Consider the following 24,929-nt stretch of genomic DNA (forward strand, 5'->3'; position numbering starts at 1 on the left):
CCACCCTCCTTGCCTAAATCTGACACTCTTACCCTTATCTTGGTCTGGGTTCTTAAAGGCCCTGTTTCCTCTTTCACTGACTCCAAGAAGCCTTTTTCAGGCACAAATCTCTCAAAAGTTCATGAAACTTTGAGTCAAAGAAACCCAAGATCAAATTCCAACTTCTAGATTATTCACTAGCTGTGCGACCCTGAACAAATTTTTCAGTTCAGTTTCCTACTCTAGAAACCATACTGGATTGAGTTAACCTGGGAAGGCTAAGGGTACAATGAAACGTGCCCTTGACTCCCAAGGCTCGTGTATATTAGGTGCGCAATGCTCAGGGACTAGAAGCAGAGTGGGTGTTTTACATCCGTCACAATTACTATCTCTTTAGGATACTGGTAAATCACTTTAATTCTTCTAAATCCGTATCGATACGTAACCCTGTATCTTCCTTTAAACCCTTGTTCCAAAACTCTTTTATGGTAGATTTAAAAAAAATCACATGTCCAAGGTTCAAATGGTGTTTTACTGCTACTGATTCCAAAGGCAGCTTCTCAGCTTATGTTAAAGCCAAAGTCCCTGGAATACACAGTATATACTGATTGAGCATAGATTTGGCTAGATTTGGAATACTGCTAATTTTCTACCAATTCACAGGCATAATTATTTCCAAAATTTTAAAAACCATTCTAGAAAAAGGACAGGCTTAGACAAGCTACTTTTTGTTTCCTTACTGATACGTCTCATTAATACTGACAGCAGATTCAACACCACAGTTGTGGCCTGCCGTTAACGAGAACGTCACGACGGCACGAGACGCACCATTACCCACGAGGCTGCAGCAGCCCCTGGCCTGCAGTAAAGCTGAACTCTGAATGGACTGGAGAAGAGAGAGAAGACCTCCACCAAGTGGGGCTATCTCCCCAACTCTAATCAAGTCCGAATCCTGGAGGTCACTACTCTGGCATTCAAGACTTGAGAAAACCTTCTTGTTTTCTCTGTTTTTCCAAGAACTTCTTCCTAAACTCACAGTGGACCCAGAGTGAAAAGGGAAATGTATCTAAAATTACATTTCCTACAATACCAAAGAGAAATATGAAGATACTCAAAAGCTAAGGACTAAAATAATTAAGATTTTTAATAGTTTATTTTAATAAAATCACAAAGCTAAATGACCTACCGTAAATGTCCAGTTATGCTTTTTGTCTCACACACGCACACACGCACACACAAGCAGAATAAAAAAGAACCCCGGCTCTGTAACTTATTACCTAAAGAACGACTTTCCTCATCCACGAAACCAAGATAGAAGGACTTACCTCCAAGAGTTGTATTAATGATAAAAGGAGAGACTACCTTTAAGCAATTAGCACGGTGCCTGGCACACTGAAGGTTCAATAAATGTTAGCGATTATTATTTATATCCTTTAAAACCACATTTAAGAATGAGCTGCCTTCGGCTCGGGTCATGGTCCCAGGGTCCTGGGGTCAAGCCCCACATCGGGCTCCCTGCTCGGCGGGAAGCCTGCTTCTCCCTCTCCCGCTCCCCCTGCTTGTGTTCCCTCTCTCGCTGTCTATCAAATAAATAAAATCTTTAAAAAAAAAAAAAAAAAAAGAATGAGAATCAAAATTTGCATCGAACCACTGGGGCTTTACCTGTGGCAATCAAGCTGATGGTGATAATGCAACAGGAGCTAATGATTATGTGACATTTACTATTTGCCACACGCTAAGTGCTTCCGCATTGAAAGAGAAGCCTTTTTTGTCTGACCTGAACCCCATTAAACAGGTACTATTTTACAGAGGAAGAAACTGAGGCACAGTTTCTTGAGTAACTTGCCTGGGGTCACTGAGCTGGCAAGTGGCAGAGTTGGGACGGAAACCAAATATATTCATTCCCCAGAGCCCTCACATGTAACGACCTTCTGGCTCCGCATCCCACTGGACAAGGGCTATTTTCTGGACTCTACCCCACAGCTGATAAATCTCAACCTGAGGCTGGGGTTCAAGAATCTAAGTTTTTAATAAACTTCCCAAATTTGCTTGTAAAGTAAGAACTGTTGACTGACGACAATACAGTATTTTCATTAAAGTTTGATAATTAAAGAATCGCGACGTGAGGCTTTGGGGGATTATGCCATTACCTAGGATCTAGAGTGTAAAATTTCTCTGTGTTGTTACCAAGAGCTAGTTTAGCATCCCTTCATGGTTGTAAAATAGGTGGACCTCTCCTACTGATGTCAAGAACGGTCCTGTTTGTCTTACTGTGGTTGCAGGAGCAGCTCAAAAAGGTCACCATCCACTCTGAAAGAAGCAACGCTGGTGCTAACATCTCACATTCTCTCACTGCTGACTTCCCACCAAAACCCAAACCCCTTCCTCCCCGGACCAGAGAGCTGAGCACCCTGGGCACACCAGCCAGACACCTGGACACTTGAGATTGTAACTCACATTTAGGGCTTGAATTCTCAACCTGGAGGGACAGAGATTTGAAAACTCCCCTGAAATTAAAGCAAATTTTGCATGGTGCATATATTTTTCTGGGAAGAGGATCCCCAGCTTTCACCAGATTCTTAAGGACCCCCCAAAAACTAAAGGGTAAAAATGAACAGGGATAATAATAATATCAAAAATGGGACCCACCAGAATTGAGAACATAATTTCAGAGAGATTTAAAACCAGATTAGCTACAATCTTTATCTAAATAACTGAAACAAAAATATAATTACTAAAAAATTTCCAGATACAGTTAGTGTCCAAATTGTATATGCAATAAAAGCTCAGTCTGCCTGAATAACTCTAGTCTAAAAAGTTATCTAAACAGGACACCTTGCATTACTACACACACACTTTAATTAAAGGAATGGCATGAGGGACACAAGTGGCATGAGAGAGACCTGCTGAAACAGAATTTATGAAACCCATATGCTGTAGAAACAGGTAGAGAGTTTGTTTTTGCCAAAGAGAGAAATAAGCTGCCAGAAAGATCCTGTCTCAAGCCTGTCTTGCCAACTCATCTCTAAAGCTGTACAGAGGATCACTTTTAAAAAGTTGACTTCTCCATGGAATGCCTCTGGAGTGAAGCTAAAACTACCAAAGGGAAAAAAAAAAGGCTAGAAAAAAACGAAAAAGTAACCAAAAAAATATAACAAAAGACTATAAAAGCCAGCTAGAGAGGACTCGGTGGCCATTGTTTTGCACTGTACCAATAACACTTTCAAAATTAAAGAAGCAAAAAGGATTCTGTTGAATTTTTGTTTTTTTTACCATGAGCATATATGACTTTTATAACCTTTAAAAAGAAATTAAAATGGACCATTTGGTCTATGAAATTAATTCTATCTTCCCCCCATTCCAGTTGTCATTTTCAGAGTATAGACTATGAGGGGAAAAAATAGTCAGCATCCACTTCCTATCACCTTTACTGATCTTCAGTGAAAGTAAACAGGCTAAAGACACTCCTTCTCTAAGAAATAACAGAATCATCTGAATTTTTCAGAGGTTCCCTTATAGTTCTTAAAATTATCTATATTACAGTTAAGTGTTGTTATGAGTATAGGAAAAATTTACCTTCAAAGAGTCAATTAAATTTCTATTTGGAAAAAAAAAAGAAAAAAGAAAACTCCAGAAATTTAGGATGACCATCAATTACCTCAAAACTAAAGCAAAATTTATTTCTGTAGCCATTTTACAGTAAAACAAACACCGCAAATTTCCAAGGACATTCTGGGAATAATCCTCCCACTGCTTTTCTGTAGGGGAAGCGAAGGTTGAAAAAGCACTGCTCTGAAGTGATGATATTCCAGATACTTGCCAAGTGGTAAAATAGTGGGGTCCAGGCTCCTGGACTCTCCTGCTGTGCAGGTTATTAACCACTGAGTTGGAGAATCCTGGGGTCTCAGGAGAGAGAGGGGGTACCCTCGGAGCGTGCTAGGCCAGGGATTATTCCCAAACCACTCTTAACTACTGAGTTTACACAGTGGTTCTCCCAGGATGATCCTGGGTCAGCAGTAACAGCAATATCACATGGAAACTTGTCAGAAATGAAAATTATCAGGCCATACTCCAAACTGAAGCAGCAGAAACTATGGGAATAGGGTTCAAGACAATCTGTGTTTTAACAAGCCTTCTGGGTGATTCCAACGCACACTGAAGTTTGAAAAACACTGGGTTAACAAATGGAAAGCCTCACACCAATGGCCTGAAGGCAAGAATATCAGCCTACCTCTGGAGCAAAATGCATCCCTATTATATATAAACAAATAAAGGAGACAGTAAACCCTTAGATTAAAGTAGAACTGGGATCAAACCCAAGCCCCACCACATTCAGGGAAAGCTTGCTGTATGATCGCTCAGGGTTATTAATAATAAATGAAATAATATCCGGGGCCATGCCGAAGGAAAAGAGTGGAGAGCACGGGTTAGTATTTCTGCGCTCCAGCATTAACATTAGAAACATCAGAATGGGGGCGCCTGGGTGGCTCAGTCGTTAAGCATCTGCCTTCGGCTCAGGTCGTGATCCCCAGGTCATGGGATCGAGCCCCGCATCGGGCTCCCTGCTCGGCGGGGGGCCTGCTTCTCCCTCTCCCACTCCCCCTGCTTGTGTTCCCTCTCTAGCTGTCTCTCTCTGTCAAATAAATAAATAAAATCTTTAAAAAAAAAAAAAAGAAACATCAGAATGCATCAGAATTGCCTATAAAGTTAAATGTAGATTCCCACGTTCCCCCAAAGAGAACAGTTTTAAAGAGAATTTAGTTGCCCAAGTACCCCAGGTGATTTTGATGCAGATAATCCCCTCTGGTTTTCACTGTAGAAAACCATGGCCCTACCAAGGTGGTTCTTGCCCACACTAGCAAATTCTAAAAGTCACCCTATTATTTCAAACATCTGCAGATAATTATCTTCTGGAATGCAATAGATAGAGAGCCTATTATTCTAAGAATTTTTTAAATCAAAGAAATAGATGAAGGAAGAACTTTAATGTCATATATAAGTTATGTTTTACCTTCTTTTCCACACTTTAACAAACGGAATGAGCACTGAAAGACAAAAAGGCAGTTGAGAGTAAGGGGGAAGAAAAAAAACCAGGAAAAAGAAATTCCAGTCTTCCTTGTATCAGAATGTAAAATTCAAGGAAAGTTGACTGTATGAAAAATATAATGAGCAGGGCACCTGGGTGGCTCAGTTGGTTAAGCATCTGCCTTTGGCTCAGGTCATGAACCCAGGGTCCTGGGATCAAGCCCAGCACCACATCGGGCTCCCTGCTCATTAGGGGGTCTGTTTCTCCCTCTCTCTTTGCCCCTCCCCCCCACTCATGTTCTCTCTTGCTCGCTCTTCTCGCTCTCAATTAAATAATAAGTAATCTTTAAAAAAAAAAAAAAAGAGTAGTGTCTGGGTGGCTCAGTCGGTTAGGCGTCTGCCTTCAGCTCAGGTCATGATCCCAGGGTCCTGGGATCGAATCCCACATCGGGCTCCCTGCTCAGCAGGGAGCCTGTTTCTCCCTCTCCCTCTGCCTGCCACACCCGTTTGTGCACGCTCTCTGACAAATAAATAAAAATCTAAAATAAATAAATAAGGATGTATAAAATGAATCTCAATGATACTTTTAGTTGCATATCCTTTTCTATCCTCAAATTCGCCTCTCACTACCAGTGGAGGAGGAGTATCAAAGAGGAGAGGAAGGCGAAGGGGTACGAGTGCCACTTCCACATGATGTGCCAGTCTAGGAAGGAGAGGCTTCCTCCTCCACAGCTGAGACTGTGTCACCCGGGCAAGGAACGAGGGAACAAGTCCCAAGCGCACCCAAGTGCCAGCACATCTGCTTCCGTCCCATAGCTCCATCCCTGTTAGAGAAAGTGGTGGAGATGGAGGAGGGAAGGAAGAAGAAAGTGAAGAACAGTGAGGGCTCACCTACTCTCACAGCTGTGTCTGAAACACAGGAAAGGGTTGGGGCGGGGCGGGGGGGAATCCCTGCATTTTAGACTAAATCCTGATCTTAATGCATTTGAAAGTTCTCTTCAGCTTTTAATACAATGTATCTTATGTTTAAAAGATTTATTTATTTATTTGAGAGAGAGAGAATGAGTTCGGGAAGGGCAGAGGGAAAGAATCCTCAAGCAGACTCCCCGTTCAGCGTGGAGCCCCAGGCAGGGCTCAATCTCATGACCCTGAGATCATGACCTGAGTCAAAGGCTTAACGGCTGAGCCACCCCGGCACCCTTAATACAATGTATCTTAAACAATGTAAGATTTTCCTCTTCTGTCAGCAGGGCAGATGGTCATGGCCATCTGATTTGATCTTCCACACATTTCTAAACATGCCCGACTGTCTGATAAGCAGATGCCTGAGAGCATCTGGACAAGCCTTAAGCCAGGACCAGGCTACCCCCACACTCCAGACCTGACTGGCTTCTGGGTTATTCTTCTCAAAAGGAACCTTCCATCACCTTTCTAAAGTAAGTTCAGTATTAAAAATATTTTTATTACTTTATAATTCCTTACATCCCAGCCTTTGATTCTGGCACTTGAAAAAAAAAATTTTTTTTTAAATATTTTAGGGGCACCTGGGTGGCTCTGTCGGTTGAGCGTCTGCCTTCGGCTCAGGTCATGATCCCAGGGTCCTGGGATCGAGTTCCACATCGGGCTCATTGCTCAGTGGGGAGCCCGCTTCTCCCTCTGCCTGCTCTGCCTGCTTGTGCCCTCGCTCTCTGACAAATAAATAAATAAAATCTTTAATAAAAATAAAAATATTTTAAACATGAAAATGTATAGCATTATCAAATTATAGTCCAATGCAGTTAGAGTCCCACTTATAGTCCAAAACATAAAAAGAATAACTATTGAAAGTTACGCATCAAAGAGCCCAAAATGCTTTATTACTGGACGAGATCTATATAAAATCTGATGATTTTTCTCCGGCTTTTCTCACTTTTATAAAATAAAAGCAAAGGCCTAGGCAGAAATAGTTGCAGCTGACTACAGGATCAACCTGATTTCTACAGCAATTAAAAAGAACAGGGCGCGCCTACGTGGCTCAGTTGGTTAAGCATCTGCCTCTGGTTCAGGTCATGATGCCAGAGTCCTGAGATCCAGCCCCACATGGGGCTCCCTGCTCAGTGGGGAGCCTGCTTCTCCCTCTCCCTCTGCCTCTCCCCCCTGCTCATGCTCATTCTCTCAAATAAATAAAAATATTACAAACAACAATAACAACAACAACAACAAAAGGGGCACCTGGGTGGCTCAGTCCATTAAGAGTCCAACTCTTGATTTAGGCTCAGGTCATGATCTCAGGGTCATGAGATCGAGCCCCACGTAGGGCTACATGCTGGGTGTGGAGCCTGCTTAAGATTCTCTCTCTCCCTCCCCTGCCCTCCCCGCTCCTCTCCCTCTCTAAAAGATAAAAAATAAAATAAAATAAAAACAACAATACCATATACATGTCAAATGACATACTAACATTCTCAAGATGTTCGTGTTCATTCTTCAGTAGATTTTTCTATTTACTTATTTAAAAAGCTCTCAGGAGGGGCGCCTGGGTGGCTCAGTTGTTAAGCGTCTGCCTTCAGCTCAGGTCATGATCCCAGGGTCCTGGGATCGAACCCCGCATCGGGCTCCCTGCTCAGCGGGAAGCCTGCTTCTCCCTCTCCCACTCCCCCTTGCTTGTGTTCCCTCTCTTGCTGTCTCTCTCTGTCAAAAAATAAAAATAAAAAAATAAAAATAAAAAGCTTTCAGGAATATCAAGACCCAAAATACACACACAAACACATACACACAAAATTAACCATTACATATGAACTGATACTGTTAAGGCAACAAATTATATCTATATTCAAAATTAGTGCTGAGCTTTTAATATATTGCTCTGTCTCCCAAGGAAGAAAAAAAATAAAAAGGAGAGGAAAGTCATTACTTTCTTATGCCCATCCTCCTGATCTATAGCCACTCCAGACAAGAGCCCACCTTGGAGGCTGCTGGCTCCAAGTCTGTCACACCCCCGCGAGCTCCCAGGAGTGGCTCCAACCTGAGTCCTACAAGCAGGTAAATGGTTACCCAAGTCAACAATCAGAAATCAGTCTCAGAGTGGGCCTTCTCAGACCTGAAAGTAACTTAAAAGTTTTCTCCTTAGATGCTCACAAGCTCTTTAAACTTAAAAGAAATTCCCCCTAGCAATGGTTCAAAGACTAAGACAATTGCAAATAGGGTAAGCAAGAAAGGAGGAGATTCAAAATTCAAACATAACCCAGGCTGCACTAGTAATCTAGTTTAAAACAAAGAATAATTTTTATCAACTTACATTCCAATAGTTTTTACTAACAAGTTAATTAATAGATTCCTGTGTTAATATCTAAATGGTAAGCAATTAATGGCAACAAACTATAAATGTCCTTCTCTTTGCTTTTATAACAAAATCTTTTAAAACAAATGATATGAACACTTCAGTGATTTCATACAGGCTTTCTATGATTAATTTTCCCCAATAGCTGCAGAATAAGGCGTGGCTTATAAATTAACACTGTGTCACAGAAGTAGTAAGAAACACAGATTAAATAATTAAATAACAATAATAATAAGGAAATATTTATGCCACAATGGATCATCACCAATACTCCTAATGAAACTTCGGAACTCCTTTAAGTGACTTATTTCAGTGGCAAGTTATTAATCCTAAAGTATTTTACACTCATATTTGAATGCTATCTCCTTTTCAAAATGATTCCCGTTTGCCAAATACTTTTAAGTTTACTGTATCTCCTTCTGAAAACTGCTCACCATGAAGATGTCTAAATAAAGTGGCATTTTATTTATTATTATTTCAAGATTTTTTTTAATGTATTCATTTGATAGAGAACAGAAGGGGGGAGACTCAGAAGGGGGGAGAGTCAGATCCCCCCGCTGAGCAGGGAGCGTGACCTGACCAGGGCTTGATCCCAGGACCCTGAGATCATGACCTGAGCCAAAGGCAGACACATAACCGACTGAGCCAACCAGGCATCCCTACAGTGCATTTTAGAAAATATAATAATTCAAATACTTGTGTCTACCTACTCATATCAAAGTAGACTTAGATTTCCACTTGGTTCAACTATTAAGTAATCTACTATTAAAAGTTAACTGCTCAGCTTGTGCTATTTTCTGTTTAAAGAAATTATTGAATAACCTTTTATTTCATTTTTAATCACTGAGGAAAAGCAACATAAGTCACTAGTCATGTTCCTTCTAAATGACCTTGACTACTTTTTTTTTAAAGATTTTATTTATTTATTTGACAGAGAGAGACACAGCGAGAGAGGGAACACAAGCAGGGGGAGTGGGAGAGGGAGAAGCAGGCTCCCCACTGAGCAGGGAGCCCGACACGGGCCTTGATCCCAGGACCGTGGGATCATGACCTGAGCCAAAGGCAGACACTTAACCGACTGAGCCACCCAGGTGCCCCTGACCTTGACTACTTTAACCAAACTTCAAGTTTACTCAGTTCCATTCATGGTTGGACATCACCTCTATTCTCACCAACAAAGAATTAGTCTTGCCTTCAGGATCACTTCTTCTTCTCTCACAAGCAACTCTTACTCATCTTTCAAAACTTCCTCTGAGACACTTTTACCAACATCCAGTCACAGCTCGAAAACACACCTCTCCCACCGTACTGTCATTATCTAGCCATGTCAACCCTTCCATTTGACCAGGAGCCCCTTTAGGTCAGACACATATTTGATTAATCACTGAATTCCCAACATATAAAACATTTTCAATCACAAAAGCATTCAGTAAATGGTTTATGTTTTTTTTCCTAACCGTTCTTGTCTTCTTCAATTCTCCCAATAAGCCCAAAGGTTAAAAAAAAATTAAAAAGATAAAGTTCGGGGCACCTGGGTGGCTCAGTCGGTTAAGTGTCTGCCTTCGGCTCAGGTCATGATCTCAGGGTCCTGGGATTGAGCCCCGCATCAGGCTCCCTGCTCAGCAGGGAGTCTGCTTCTCCCTCTCAATCTCCCTCTGTGCTCTCCCTCCCTCTCTCTCGCTAATAAATAAATAAAGTCTTTAAAAAAATAATAAAGAAAAAGATAAAGTTGTACTTTGAGAAGTATGCATTCATAATACTCAATAGTTCTCTCAAGAATCAGAGAAGTCTTTCACCTAGAAGAAAAGCTATATCTAAAATGGTGAAATTTGAAATTCTCTCGCTGCTTTACATTTGGGTTTTTAAAAAGATTCATCCTGATATATTCTCTTTAAATATATTGGAACTTATTTGAATGGAGTTACCTCCTACAAATTTTCTCTAAAGAAAGATTTTTCTGGCTATGAAAACAACAGTGTAGTTTAAAGCCATGAAAACAGGGAGAAGATTCTGGCTGCCAACTGTCACAGTCCTGGAGGTGGAGCTTAATCAGCAGAGGACCACTGTCAAAGAAAAGGGTATTGACAGTCAGGCTGGTTTCCACACCACGTGACTCCTTGCAGGTTACCGGCTTCTCGGCACACTCCCTTCGACCCCTAATAAGTGCATCCATTAGGAGGCAATGGGTGAAAGGTCCAGGAGAAATCTGTGCTGTAAGAGACAACAGGACCTCTTTCTTCAGCATCTAACAAGATTGGATTTGAATAGAACAGAAAATAGAGATAAAAGGAAAAGATTATGAGTCTACAGGAAGAAGGGGAAGAGAGAAAGGTAATGAGTTTGCTAAGGGACGACAGTGAACCAGGAAATAAACCTCACATCATACGTCATGACCCAAAACTGAGGAAATGGAAGGCAAGTGGAACCTTTGAAACAAAAGAAAAAATGAAAAACTGAAAAAAACTTTTGGTATTAAAGGAGGTTTTCCCTACTACACAAAAATATCAAATCTTAGGTAAAGCAGTTTGAGGAAGTAAGCAAGGGTGCAAAAGCACTTCAACAGGGAAGCAACTTCTTCAAATAGCTGCTCTTTTTTTTTTTTTAAGCCTTAAAAATTAATACTCTTTTTAAGAAGGAAACATTTGAGGGTTGAGTAAATACAGTGTCTGTCAACTGGATAGTGGATTTCACAGTTACATTGGTCATTCTCTCTTGGTCTACAACAGGAAGAATCAATCAGGCCTATTGTTACTTCGTAGTTCTATTTCTGACCTCCTAAAATGAGCAGATGAAAGAAAAAATGGTAATGAAAGCAAACAGTAAGAATCTGTGATAATTTCGGAGCCTCTGAGTCAAAGGTAAATCAAAAAATTATAAATGTCCAACTGTGTACTTCTTGCTGATGAAATCAAATCTCCATTATCTATTCAATCTATGACCACAGTAACACATCAGGCAGGTTCTATCTATTTCAAAATTCTGTGAGGTCTCCTTAACATTGTTGGGGCTCATAAAAACAACTATGTAGAATCCTTACTAGACATAAAGTTAAGTACCACTGGAAAAATAAATAATGAAAATGAATATAAGAGAGCTGGTTAGAGGTATCATTTCTTAACACCTTCTGGAAAGGAATTTGGTAAAACATCAAGTCTTTAAAATGTGCCTGTTCTTGGGGTGCCTAGGTGGCTCAGTCGTTAAGCGTCTGCCTTCGGCTCAGGTCATGGTCCCAGGGTCCTGGGATCGAGTCCAGCATCGGGCTCCCTGCTCCGCGGGAAGCCAGCTTCTCCCTCTCCCACTCCCCCTGCTTGTGTTCCCTCTCTCACTGTGTCTCTGTCAAATAAATAAAATCTTTAAAAAAAAAAATGTTCCTGTTCTTTTACCCAGAAATTCTATTTGGGGAGTTTACAGGTAAAAACTTGTGCAAGTGGGCATACACATACATGCACCCGTGAAGCACAAAAGATCACCGACACAAATGCTCAATACAGCACTGTCTGCAATATCAAAAGCATTTTCAAAGTCTAAATACTTGGCAGTAAACGTTTATTTTCTTCAACATTGTAAAGTCTACTTACTATGTACTAGTAAATAAAAAATACTTTTCAATGATTAAGTCAACATGTATATCGTTTCTACTGTGTGCTAGGTACTGGGGACACAGCGATGACAAAGCAAAGTCCTTCCTCTCATAACGCTTATATTCTAGTGGAGGAGCCACAGAAAAGAGCAGAGCAAGAATGTAACATGTTACCTAGTGATCTGGGCCATAGAGAAAAGGAAAGCATGGTCAGGTAAAAAGGAGCGCAGGGAGAAGGGTGTTGCTATGTTTTACACAGAGTGGTCAGGGAAGGGGGCTTGCCTGATGAGGTATCACTGGAGTAAAGACCTCGAGGAAGTTAAGTCTTTGAGCAGAGTGAACAATAAGTAAAAATGCCTTTAGAGGAGCACTGCAAGATGACCAGTGTGAAAGAAGGTGGGAGGGAACAGGGGGAGGTGCACACCCAGGTGGGGCACCAGCCAACATAAAGCATCTATCTGGCTGCTGTATCCTGTAGTGAACAAGGGCGCTGAAAAGTGGGGGTCACTTATGTGCTCCTGGACCACTTCCAGTAAGACATCATGATGCCTTGTCCCAAAGTGGTAGCAATAAAACTAGCGAGATCTACTTAGATTCTGAATACATTTCAGAGGTAAAATAAGTTTGAAAGAAAAAGATTCAAGGAAGACTTCCAAGTTTCTGACCAAAGTGTTATGGAGGATTTGCAATAGAGGGAAAATATGGAAGAGCGGATTTGTGGAAGTAGAAGTGAGAGTCCTGAGTCTTGCTTTGGATATAGGGGGTTGCAGAAGCCTGTTAAGACATTCACTGGGAGATGCCAAGTAGGAGCTGGGCACATAGTTACAGAATGGAGGAGGGAGATCCAGGTTGCAGAAATATATTTGAAAGTTCTAGCCTCTAGATGATATTCAAAGTCATAAGGCTGAATGAGATCACACAGGTAAAGTGTGTAAAGAGAAATGGCTCCAACATTGAGACCAACCTCTGAAGGTCAGGGAGACAGAAAAACCAGCAAAGGAGAGCACAGAGTGGCCAGCAAGGCAAAAAGAAAGGCAGGAAAGAGTGGTGTCCCAGGAAAAAAGCAAGAAAGGTGCTCCAAGAAGGAAGATACCATCACCTGCATCACAAGCGCCCAACAGGTGAAATATGGAAGCATGACAGCTGCTGATCGGACCGTATAACAGGACCACATTGGCAGCTTTGAAAAGAGCTGTTTCAGCAGAGTGGTCAAAATAAAAGCCTGTCTGGAGCCAACTCAAGGGGTGACAGTAAATGATGATGGTGAATGAAGACAGAAATAGGCTGCTGTTGGTTAGGGTCAAGAAAGGTGGGTTTTGGGCGCCTGGGTGGCTCAGTTGGTTAAGCGACTGCCTTCGGCTCAGGTCATGATCCTGGAGTCCCGGGATCGAGTCCCGCATCGGGCTCCCTGCTCGGCAGGGAGTCTGCTTCTCCCTCTGACCCTCCCCCTTCTCATGTGCTCTCTCTGTCTCATTCTCGCTCTCTCAAATAAATAAATAAAATCTTTAAAAAAAAAAAAAAAAAGAAAGGTGGGTTTTAGGGGTGCCTGGGTGGCTCAGTCATTAAGCATCTGCCTTCGGCTCAGGTCATGATCCCAGGGTCCTGGGATTGCGCCCCGCATCGGGCTCCCTGCTCTGCGGGAAGCCTGCTTCTCCCTTTCCCACTCCCCTGCTTGTGTTCCCTCTCTCGCTGTGTCTCTGTCAAATAAATAAATAAAATCTTTAAAAAAAAAAAAGAAAGGTGGGTTTTGGGGCACCTGGGTGGCTCAGTCCATTAAGTATCTGCCTTTGGCTCAGGTCATGATCCCAGAGTCCTCAGATTGAGCCAAGCATCAGGCTCTCTGCTCAGCGGGGAGTCTGCTTCTCTCTCTCCCTCTGTTCCCCCACCCCCGCCGTTCATCTGCTCATGCTCTCTCCCTCGCTCACTCTCCTTCTCTCAAATAAATAAATAAAAGCTTAAAAAAAAAAAAGGTGGGATTTTTTTGGTCACTCTCATTAGAACTCCACCATGCATGGCATATCATGTGCACAGGATCGTGAAGTTTCAACCAGAGCATACCAGAAGGCACAGTATATGTGCAGACACAAGTTGGTTGGTATGTTAAGTTCTCCCAATTGCTTGCATTTCTTTGATGAAATAGGAAACATCACCAGCTTAGAGTAAAGAGTGGAGAAGTGAGGACAGAGAGGAATGTGAAATAGCTCTAGGGCAGGTGGAAGTATGGGGCATGGGTCAGCTGAGGTCAGCGGTCAGGAACTTAAAAGAATAAGAGTCTTCCCTCCTTCCTTCCCTACCCCAGTCCTCTGGAGTAGACACGGAGATGGGTCTCATCAGGGTTGCTAGGTCGGTTTTTAAGATCAGGAGGGGACAGCACAATGTAATAAGGGTCTACACAGACGAGTAATAAGAGTCTACACAGACGAGTAATGAGAGTGATGGATGAGGAATTCTCGCTGTTTAAGGAGGAAAAGGATGACATGAGGGCTGTGAAAAACAGTAAAAATGAGAAAGGATCAGGGCACCTGGGTGGCTCAGTCAGTTAAGCGTGTGCCTTCGGCTCAAGTCATGATCCTAGGGTCCTGGGATCAAGCCCCGCATCGGGCTCCCTGCTCCGAGAGGAGTCTGCTTCTCCCTCTCCCCTCTGTTCATGCTCTCTCTCTCTCTCTCTCTCCCTCTCTCTCTCTGCTCTCTCTCTCAAATAAGTAAATAAATAAGATCTTTTTTAAAAAATGAGAAAGGATCGACTGTATGTCTCCCTAAGAATGGAGCCACCATTTTAGATTTTTTTGATCTGTAGAGACACATTCAGAATATCTAATCTGCTGTACTGCTGAAAAGGTAATTCCTTTTATTTTGTCATTGATGTAGCATCCCTCACACAGAATTTTAAAATATTATACACATTACATGTTAATTGTAGATAATTTAAAAGATACAAATAGGGTCCAAAAAAAAAAAAAAAGGCTGTAATGGCTTAGATAACATTCTTACTGATTCCTACTGGGTGTATGTGTATATTATTTACAAATTTACGGTATCTCCACACCTTGGGGTAACTTACCTTTTCTGTTAAACAACTCTGTGAACATGTTATTAAAAATGTTCTATATTGGGCGTCTGGGTGGCTCAGTTGGTTGAGCTTCTGCCTTCGGCTCAGGTCATGGCTCAGAGTCCTGGGACTGAGCCCCACATCAGGCTCCCTGCTCAGCGGGTAGCCGGCTTCTGCTTCTCCCTCTCCCTCTGCCCCTCCCCCCCTCATGTTCTCTTTCTCTCTCTTAAATAAATAAAATCATTTTTAAAAATGTTCTATATATTTTCATTTTATATAATTGCTATCATATGGTAATAAATCCCATGGATTCAAACCCTGCTCATGATTTCAAGTTGTTCATGCAATGTACCTGTATCCCTATTTGCATGCCGAGTTCACAATTATTACACAAAATCACACAAAAAGCTAATTATTTGTCTGAGCCTAGAACTCAACTCTATTTTGCATGTAAAAACAAACTCTTAAATTAACAAATTATTCTTAAAATAATTTTATTACATACTGAATTTTCCAGGAATAAAACTACTATGTATATCGAGGAAAGATTATACTTTGTTTTGTTCAGACTTTGACCAAGAGTAGTTCACCATCTTTTTTAAAAGATGAATCACCACTGACAGCCCTGCTTAAGACATTGGAATTGCTAAGACAACACTCATTTTGTAGCTGCCAAGTTCAGTGATCCCACACGCACATGCAAGTGCCTATTTCACAAATCTTCCAGTATAATCATGCCTCAGCATTTAATTAATGATAGTTTATCCATAGACAGTTAGTGCATTATTCTGACTTGTTTGAAATTTTGTGTAGGTAACGTATTATCTACAAATTTGGTGTAGATCACATATTAAATATGAATTTTATTTCCAAAGGATAAAGGAGGCCTTAGAAAAGTTTCATTATAAAATGGGAATGTATTGTCTGTATGTTATAAGCTATTCTATTACATGCTTATTATCATTTTAAACTGTGTAAAGGATATCAAATAAAGAGCTAGAAACTATAAGAGGACCAGTTCTAGCCATGTGGCAGTCTAGATACTTGAAATGTATTTTAATTGATTTAAATATCTAAAATACTGGATAAAATGACTTTTTAAATGGATCACAGACTTGGCTTGAATGTGACTGAAACCAAAAATACACAGAAAGTAAACCAAGAACATAGAAAGTAAGAGCAATACAACAGAAGCTGACCTGCTATAGATGTTAACTTTCCATTGGATGACTGACAATACAGAGAAAAGGAAAAGTCCAGGGCCTGCCAAAAGGGAGTAAATATGAGACCATACATCTCAAATAAATTAGAGACTAAGAAGGGCTATACCCATCATCTGAGAACATGAAAATCCACTAAAGAGAACAGAGAAATACCTGTCTTGAACTTGATACTCAGAGGTAGGAAGAATTAAAAAACGGCTCCACCGAGAATTAGCAACCACAAGCTAACCTTCATCAGGGCTTCTGGTCAAAATTAACACTTAACGGTGTGGTCTGCAAAAACCTCAAGAAGATACTTCTATTTAAAGTGGTCCCAGAAGTCATCACCACCTGAACCCACTGATCAATCTTGACATCACTACTGTGGAACAACAAAATATAATATGCTCACAGCATCACCTGTGAAGTGCTCACACCATGTCAGTCAGTAATGATGTGTCACAAACTGCCCAAAACTTAGTGGCCTAAACCTGCAAGCATGTGTTATGCTCCCAGATTTTGTCGTTAAGCAATCTGGACAGAGTACAAAGGAGGAGGCTTGTCTTCATCACGATGTCTCTACACACTCAGCTGGAAGACAGGCAGGCTTAGGGGCTTCCTCACCTCACAGAGAGGGTCATAGACCCCTCAAGTGAACAGAAACAATGCCCTACGTGTTGGGAACGTGATTTACAACAACCACAAACAAAATTGTTTATCTTATAGGATTAGAGGGACTAGATGAACAAATTAAGCCACATCAAGAGAAAAGAACCAAACCAAGCCATTTCACTGGACAGTTGACTTAGTTTTTCAACATGCCAAAGGCTCTAATGCGGATGGGGGAAGAAGAAACCATTCCAGATAAAAAGACTTAAAAACCAAATCAATGTATTAGATTTCTTTGAATTCTGCTTGAAAAAAAACATACTATAAAGGCATTCTGAGGACAACTGGGGATATCTGAATATGCCTAGGCTAGTCAATGCAAGGAATTATGGTGGCATGTGAGTGCTCACTATATCATTCCGTTTATCAGCATAGTAAGAATTTTTTTATAAGAAAACTACAAAATAAAATTCAAAATGTGGCTCCAGATGACTTGTGTCCAAAGGCAACTGCAAAAACATACAGTGATCTTTCTGAGGGAACAGAATATAAACCCAGACCTCAATAGAACTGTCTTCCAAAAAAAAAACAAAAAATGAAGGGAAATAAGAAAATTCTTAGAACTAAAAGAAAACAAAAATAATGCATATCAAAATTTGAGAGATTCAGCCAAAGCTGTACTTAAGAGGAAATTTTTTAGTTTTCATTCTGCTCCATCAGACAAACATGTTTCAAATAAGCTAAGCGTTCACTTGACTGAAAAAAAGAACAGCAAAATAAACACCAGTAAAATTTTAGAAAGCAAGACTTAAAGCAAGAACAGAATTTTTTAACTAAACTTTAAAAAAGAACATGTAATAGGACAATAACCAAAGTTACTTTGGAAAGGTGAACCACTGACACAATTAATCAAGAATAAAAAAAGGGGGAAACATTGTGAATTAAAATGCCAGGGGCGCCTGCATGGCTCAGTGGGCTAAGCGTCCGACTTTTGATTTTGACTCAGGTCATGATCTTGGGATCCTGAGATCAAGCCCCGCATAGGGAATCTGCACTCAATGGGGAGTCTGCTTGAGATTCTGTCTCTCCCTCTCTCTCCCTATGTCCCTCCCCACGCTCATGCTCTCTCACTCTCTCTCAAATAAATAAACAAAATCTTTAAAAATAAAATAAAATGCCTTAAACTCTGGACAGTACAGAAATCAATGATGACGTATATGAACAACTTCGTTAATAAATTTGAAAAACTGGATGAAATAAATTCCTAATATGTGGGAATATATACATGTAAGTGTTGTGTGTATATATATTTATATGCACATATACATTTATAAGTTATATACATAACTTATACATATTTATTACATATTTATAAAAGCAAAAGACTGACTCAAGAAAAAATTGATAACTTGAAAACACCTATATTCACAAAGGAAATAAGATCAAAAGTCAAAAACACAGGAAATGGATAGAAGCTAAAAATCAAGGGCTACACATGCCTTACAGACACTTCGACCATTCAAAAAACAGATAATTCCAAACTTTAACATAAACTCTTCCAGTAGATTTAAAAAAGAGACTAGTCTCCAATTCATTTTACAAAACTCCATAATACAGACACCAAAACCTTACCAAGATAATTACAAGTCAATCTCATTCATGAACACTGATTCAAGAAACCTAAAGAAATGTTAGCAAAACTGAATTCAGTGATGTATAAAAAGATACTGTATCATGTGGCTAGGTTTATTCCAGAAAGCATGTTTAACACTTTAAAACGAAAAGACACACATAATAAACCCCAACAACAGATTACAAGAGAAAAACAAAGTGGTGATACCAAGTTATTTAAAAAAAAAAACACACACGTAAGACAAAATTTGGCATTCATTCATGATAAAATCCCTTAGCAAACTAGAAAAGGAAGAGACCTTCCCTGCCCAGTACTGGGCAGCCACTAAATAAATAAACTTGTTTATATAGTATACAAACATTATACTTAATGATGAAATGCTGAAAGCCTTCTTTGAAGTCCCAGAGAATATAAGAATAGACAGCCCTGAGGCACCTGGGTGGCTCAGTCAGTTGAGTGTCTGGCTTTGGGCTCAGGTCATGATCTCAGGGTCCTGAGATCCAGCCCTGCATCGGGCTCCCAGCTCAGCAGGGAGTCTGCTTCTCCCTATCCTTCTGTGCGCTCGCGCTCTCTCTCTCAAATAAGTAAATAAAATCTTAAAAAAAAAATGGACAGCCCTTTCAAACAATGATTTGGAGAAGCTAATCTGTAAAAAGAGGAGTGGGGTGATCTTTTTAAAAAGCAACTTTAAAAAAAATTTGAGAAAACCTAAGAGAATCTATAAAGTGTTGGTAGAATTAACAAGAACTTAAAGGGTCTCTGGACCAAAAAAAATTTTTTTAATATATAAAGTTCATTAGATTTGTATACACCAATAACAATGAGAAAAATAAATGTTGAAAAGGATCCAATTTACAGTGGCAACAAAAATGTAAGGCATATAAGATTAATTCTAAAAAAACTACAATTCTTTTTGAAGAACATTCTAAAGAAATTTAAAACCACCGAAACAATGGAGAATGGGGAGAGAAGTCCTTCAGGAAGATGAGGGGCGGTAGAATGGGGATGCAAGAAGAGAAGGAAAATTGGCCATGAGAACAAGCAGACCACAGCACAGAACCAGGGTAGAGAGTAGAGTTGGATGAGGTCATTTTTTGACAACAAAAATGACTGAACACCTACCTCTTCTAACTACTTTAAGTGGCTGTTGCTCTTTATCCAGGATAATCTGGCCTCACTTCAATTGTCCTGTCTCATGGATAAAACTTAAGACATCTAATTACCAAATGTCCCAGCTTCTTGAGAGCAGCCTATCCAGGACTGACCCCTACTTCCCTAACCCTTCTTAGAATCTCCCAGCACGCACCCCAACCCCCCATTGTCTTTCCATGAGGCTCCTGAGGCACTCAGGAATATATGTATTCTCTGTGGCCTGTAACAACCCAAACTAAATAAACCCAACTTGTATCATAAGCGTGTTCTTCATCTGTGGTCAGTGGGCTTCAACAAGGCAAAAACTGTTCAAATTAGTTACTTATTTTTGTTTACTGTTTCTCTTTTATAATTATCATCTGTCTCACAGAAAATATAAAGGGTAAATAATAAAAAAAAAAAAAGACCCCATGATTATAACAACAAAAAAGAAAAAATTCTTAGGAAAAAGCGTGGTAAGAAATGAGTTTATTGATGTCCATAATAGCCAAAATAAACACAATAGCCAAGAAAACTCTGAAAAAGAAGAGTAGTGAAGATATACTAACCCTAAAAAATAATAAAGCAGTATAGTGTTGGGGCATTAATAGAAGGGTCGATGAAAAGAATAAAAACCCCAAAAGAAGAACCCCAAACACTATACCTAAGGGGATTCAGCAAATAATGAAAGAGGCATCTCCAATCCATTGGGGAAGGTAACTGTAATGGTTAATTTTATGTGTCAACTTGGAGAGTGTTTTTGGATGAAATGAACACTGAAATCAGTCACTTTGAGTAATGCGGGTAGGCCATCAGTTGAAGGCGTGAATAGAGCAAAAAGACCAGCCTCTCCAACGAAGAGGGAATTCTCCAGCAGACTGCCTTCAGACTTCATCTCCACCATCAGCTCTCCTGAGTCTCCAGCCTGCCGCACTACACATTTGGGACCTGTCAGCATCCATAATTGTATATGCCAATCCCTTACATTACATCTCTTTATCCTAACAAAATACATACACACACACACACACACACACAAATTCTGTTTCTCTGTAGAGTCCTAACACAACAGCCTATACAAGAGAAGGCACTTAACAACCTAGCAAAGAAACAATTAAGCTGGATTAGGGTAAGTGAAATGAAAAATGAATCCATGAAAATACTACAAAATAACATGGGAGAGTTCCTTTGTAAATTTTGGAATACGGAAGTCTCATACTCCCACTAAATAAAAATCCAGAGCTCTTAAAAGAAAAGATTGCTAATTCTGAGTACACAAAATTTTTTTTAAATTTAAAAAGCCCCTCTGCATGACCAAATAGATAAATAAATCATAATTAATGTCAAAAGATAAATGACAAAATAGGGGAGGGTGGTTAGTAACTCAAAGACAAAGATACAGTCTCCCTATATACATATATATATATATATAGTTTTATTAAATCAATTTTTAAAAGAGCAACAACTTAATAGAAAAATGCAGGATAAAAAGATATGAATTCACAATAAAAAGGAAAGGAAAAGCAAATGCTTTTAAGTATATAAGACATTCAACACAGAACAAGATAAACGCAAATTAAAATTACATTATCAGATTGACAAAAATCCAGAGGTTTAGCAAACCCTGCTACCAGTACATGTACAGGCAAACAGGGACTCTCACATATTGATGGTGTGAGTATAAACTGGTACAACCCCACAAGGAACAATCTGGTAGTAATTACCAAAACTAGAACTGCATCTACCCATTGACATACTAATGCCACTTTCAGGAACTTGTCATACACATATGCTTGCAAATTTATGAAATGAGACATACACAAAGTTTATCATGGCAGCACTGTTTGACTTGCAAATAATTAAAAATAATTAAAAATAGTCTAAATGACCATCAAAAGAGAACTGGTTAAATATCATCATGGTATGTCCATAAAATGAAAGGAAGCTATGAAAAAGAATGAAGGGTTGCTTTATGTCCTCCTTTGGCAAGATCTACAGAAACTATACTTCAGGGGGTGGGGGAAGAGGATGACGAAGAACAGAACAGTGTGTATGGTATAGTCACCATTTGTGTAAAAATAGAGTAAAAATTAAAATACGGCATCTTGCTTCTTTGTATAAAGATCCTCCAGAAAGCTGTACAATAAACTACTAAAGTGGTTGTCTGGCAAAGGGTGAGGTTGGTGGTGAAGCAGGGGGAGGACTGTGCTGGGAGATTTTTATTTGTATTCTTTCCCTTGTACTTTTTCATCTTCGAAACATATGAATGTATTGATGATTCAAAATAGAACACTTTAACAGCTGTTAAAGACACAGAATGAGATATCTTAATGGAACCCTAAAATCACTTTTTGTATCAATCATATTAACAAAAGCCACAGATTATCATTTGCTGATTGATTCCCAAATATAAAAATCAATACACCATGCATGCTGTTTGGAAACAAAAGGAAAGGCTACAGAAAAGAACGTTTTGTCTGTTAGGAACTACCAGCTCTACCAGCTCACTACATTATATATGGTTGAGCTTCTTTGGTTTTTCAATGTATGTGAATTCAGAATGACAAATTCTTATTATAATTCAGTTTGATTTTGAAAATATTCTGTTGGTTATTTTTACTTTGTTTTGGGATAGAGTTTGAGGGGATTACGGTTTGGGGAGGCAATAACCACATCTAAAATGCTAAATCTTATTTCCTAGACAAATTTTCCAAAGCTATCCGAACACCTAACTCCCTAAAAACCAAAGTTGTTCCTATCACACAAGACCCTCTGATTCAGCTACCCAACTGTCTCTGACTTCCACCTCGTCGTCCCGTAAGGACCGTAATGAAACTTAAAAAACACTTAGACGTTCTACAGGTAGAGAGCATGAAAACAAGAAAAACTTCCCAGTGTAGTTTGAAGAATTTTTGTCTTCTTCAGAATACACAGAAATGACAGTATTTATGTCAGAGAGTCATGGTTATAGAGACAGTATTTCCTACCATATGATTTACTACATTCAAATCAATAAAATAATGGTACCAAAGCATAAAATAGACCTAAACGAAGCACATTAAAATAGTATTCATTAAAGTAAGATTTCACCTGTAGTATGCTTTAAATATTTAAGTCTGAAGGATATTAAATAACTAATTGCCATGTGGTAGAAGTCATCAGTGAATGCTTCATAAAGGAAGTAAATTTGAGCTTGGTCTTGAAAGAAATGACAGGCCCTCGGAATCCTTAATCAAACGGGTTTTACAATCAGAGATTCATTTTAGCACTAAAGTAAAATGACTAATGTAATCTCTCATTCAGTCCTTCTTAAATTTTGATGGCATGACAAAACATTCTGTCTACCCAGAAGTTCAATAAGGTTCGGAAAGCCCTTGAAAAAGCCTGCAACTCTATATATCATAAACCCAGATACCAGTCTCACTTAAAAAAGAAATGATATTGGAAGGTTATTTAATTCTCCCACATCTTAATAAAAGACTAGACCAAATAACTCTGAAATAATATACATTCTTACCTCTATACATCCCTTTATATAATACCAGAATTTTTGACAACATACGCAAAAAAACAAGATTCTACAGGATCTTCGATCTCAGCTGTTGTTTTAACATGTTTTGTTTAAAGTCATAAACTCTCGGGGTGCCTGGATGGCTCAGTCAGTTAAACACCTGCCTTCAGCTCAGGTCATGATCCCAGGGTCCTGGAATAGAGCCCTGCATCAGGCTCCCTGCTCGGCAGGGAGCCTGCTTCTCCCTCTCGCCCTCCTCCCCACTTGTGCTCTCTCTCTTTCAAATAAATAAGATCTTAAGAAAAAAATAAAGTCATAAACTCTCTTTAGAACTCTTGAATATGTGGGGCGCCTGGGTGGCTCAGTCGTTAACCATCTGCCTTCGGCTCAGGTCATGATCCCAGGGTCCTGGGGTCGAGCCCCGCATCGGGCTCCCTGCTCTGCGGGAAGTCTGCTTCTCCCTCTCCCACTCCCCCTGCTTGTGTTCCCTCTCACTGTGTCTCTCTCTGTCAAATAAATAAATAAAATCTTTAAAAAAAAAAAAAAAGAACTCTTGAATATGTCATATGAGAAAAGACTCCAACGAACCCAAGAAAATACTTAAGAAATCAGCTGAATTAAAATTAAGCTTCATATATTTATATACCTTGCTTAGCATCAACAATCTCTTTAAGATGTGCAAGACATGCTTTAAAAACTGAATAACCAAGTCACTGTCTTCCCTCTCTTCACTACAGCATCCCATGAAAGATTAAGAAAGAAAAATATGAAATGTAGAGTTACATTCTGATGCTTATGACTAGAAGTGCTACGAAACATTTATCTGGATTCAGAATACAAGTCCTGAGCTCACAGCACCTTTTAAGATCACTCAGTGACAATCTCTAAAACAAGATAAGACTGAATCATTTTATCAAATGCATATGTACTATTTTTCTACAAATCACATAAGCTGAAATATATGGCCCAATAACATAAAAGAGTATTTAATGAGGCTAATTTAAACTACAAACTGCTTAATATTCTTAAAGTACATGATTCCCTTTAGTATTTTAATATATTGTAATTGAAGTGATTATCTGTCTATAAGCTAGTTTAAGAGGAATAACACTACCAAAGGCAACACTGTTTTGATATAGTAGCACTTATCATTAAAATAAAAACAAAACAAACAAAAAAGCTCAAGATAAAAATACCATGAAGGTGGCAATGAGCAAGATTAAATGATCAATAAAACCATTTTTCTGCATGAGTGTATTCTTCCCACTCCTCAATTTCAAACATCCATCCATAAGCAGTTTAGATTAGGTTCAGTTTTACACTTTTCTCAAAACTACATTTTTTCCCACTGAGAAGAGAATTTTTTAAGCAGGACAGGAAGAGGACTCTGAGCCCAGTGTGGCAGACCTGGAGGACAGCTTGGGGGCCTGGGGGCCCGTGGGGTGCTCACCTGCTGCGGCTGGTACCTTTGCTGGGACTGGGACGGCAGGTACTGGGCCTGCGGAGGGAGGTGCGGAGGCTGCGGCTGCTGGTTGTAGTAAGGCTGCTGGCCCTGCTGACAGTAACTCACACCTTGCTGTCCATACTGAGGTGGCATCTGTCAACAAGTCAAGCAAAACAGGCGAGAAAGTCAAAATGGGCAAATTCAATGAAATCAAACTTGGTTTCGATTCAGCAACATGAAGCGGGCTCTTTGCTCAGCAACTGAATTCAATATTTTTACTCTTCTCTCCATTTACATAAATCGTCATACTGCCTTCTATTCATATATTATCAGTGTTGACTTTTTAAAAAATAAGATTTCATCAGATAATCAAATAGTGATAACCTCATTAAAATCCAGTGGGGGGGGGGGAATCTCCTAATACTGACATGAAAAAATAGACTCTGCTGA

At 39.7% G+C, this 24,929-nt stretch overlaps 1 protein-coding gene across 1 annotated transcript in view; it reads right to left on the minus strand.

Annotated features, from left to right (window-relative positions):
• ARID1B (AT-rich interaction domain 1B) overlaps nt 1-24,929 on the minus strand; it is a 440,657-nt gene that overhangs the window by 289,231 nt on the left and 126,497 nt on the right. The window contains exon 3 of the mRNA XM_044917512.1: nt 24,486-24,632. Within this exon, the coding sequence (XP_044773447.1) occupies nt 24,486-24,632 (147 nt within the window). The remainder of the gene's footprint in view (nt 1-24,485; nt 24,633-24,929) is intronic.

Source organism: Neomonachus schauinslandi, chromosome 8 (assembly GCF_002201575.2).
Source record: "Neomonachus schauinslandi chromosome 8, ASM220157v2, whole genome shotgun sequence".
Classification (NCBI taxonomy): domain Eukaryota; kingdom Metazoa; phylum Chordata; class Mammalia; order Carnivora; family Phocidae; genus Neomonachus; species Neomonachus schauinslandi.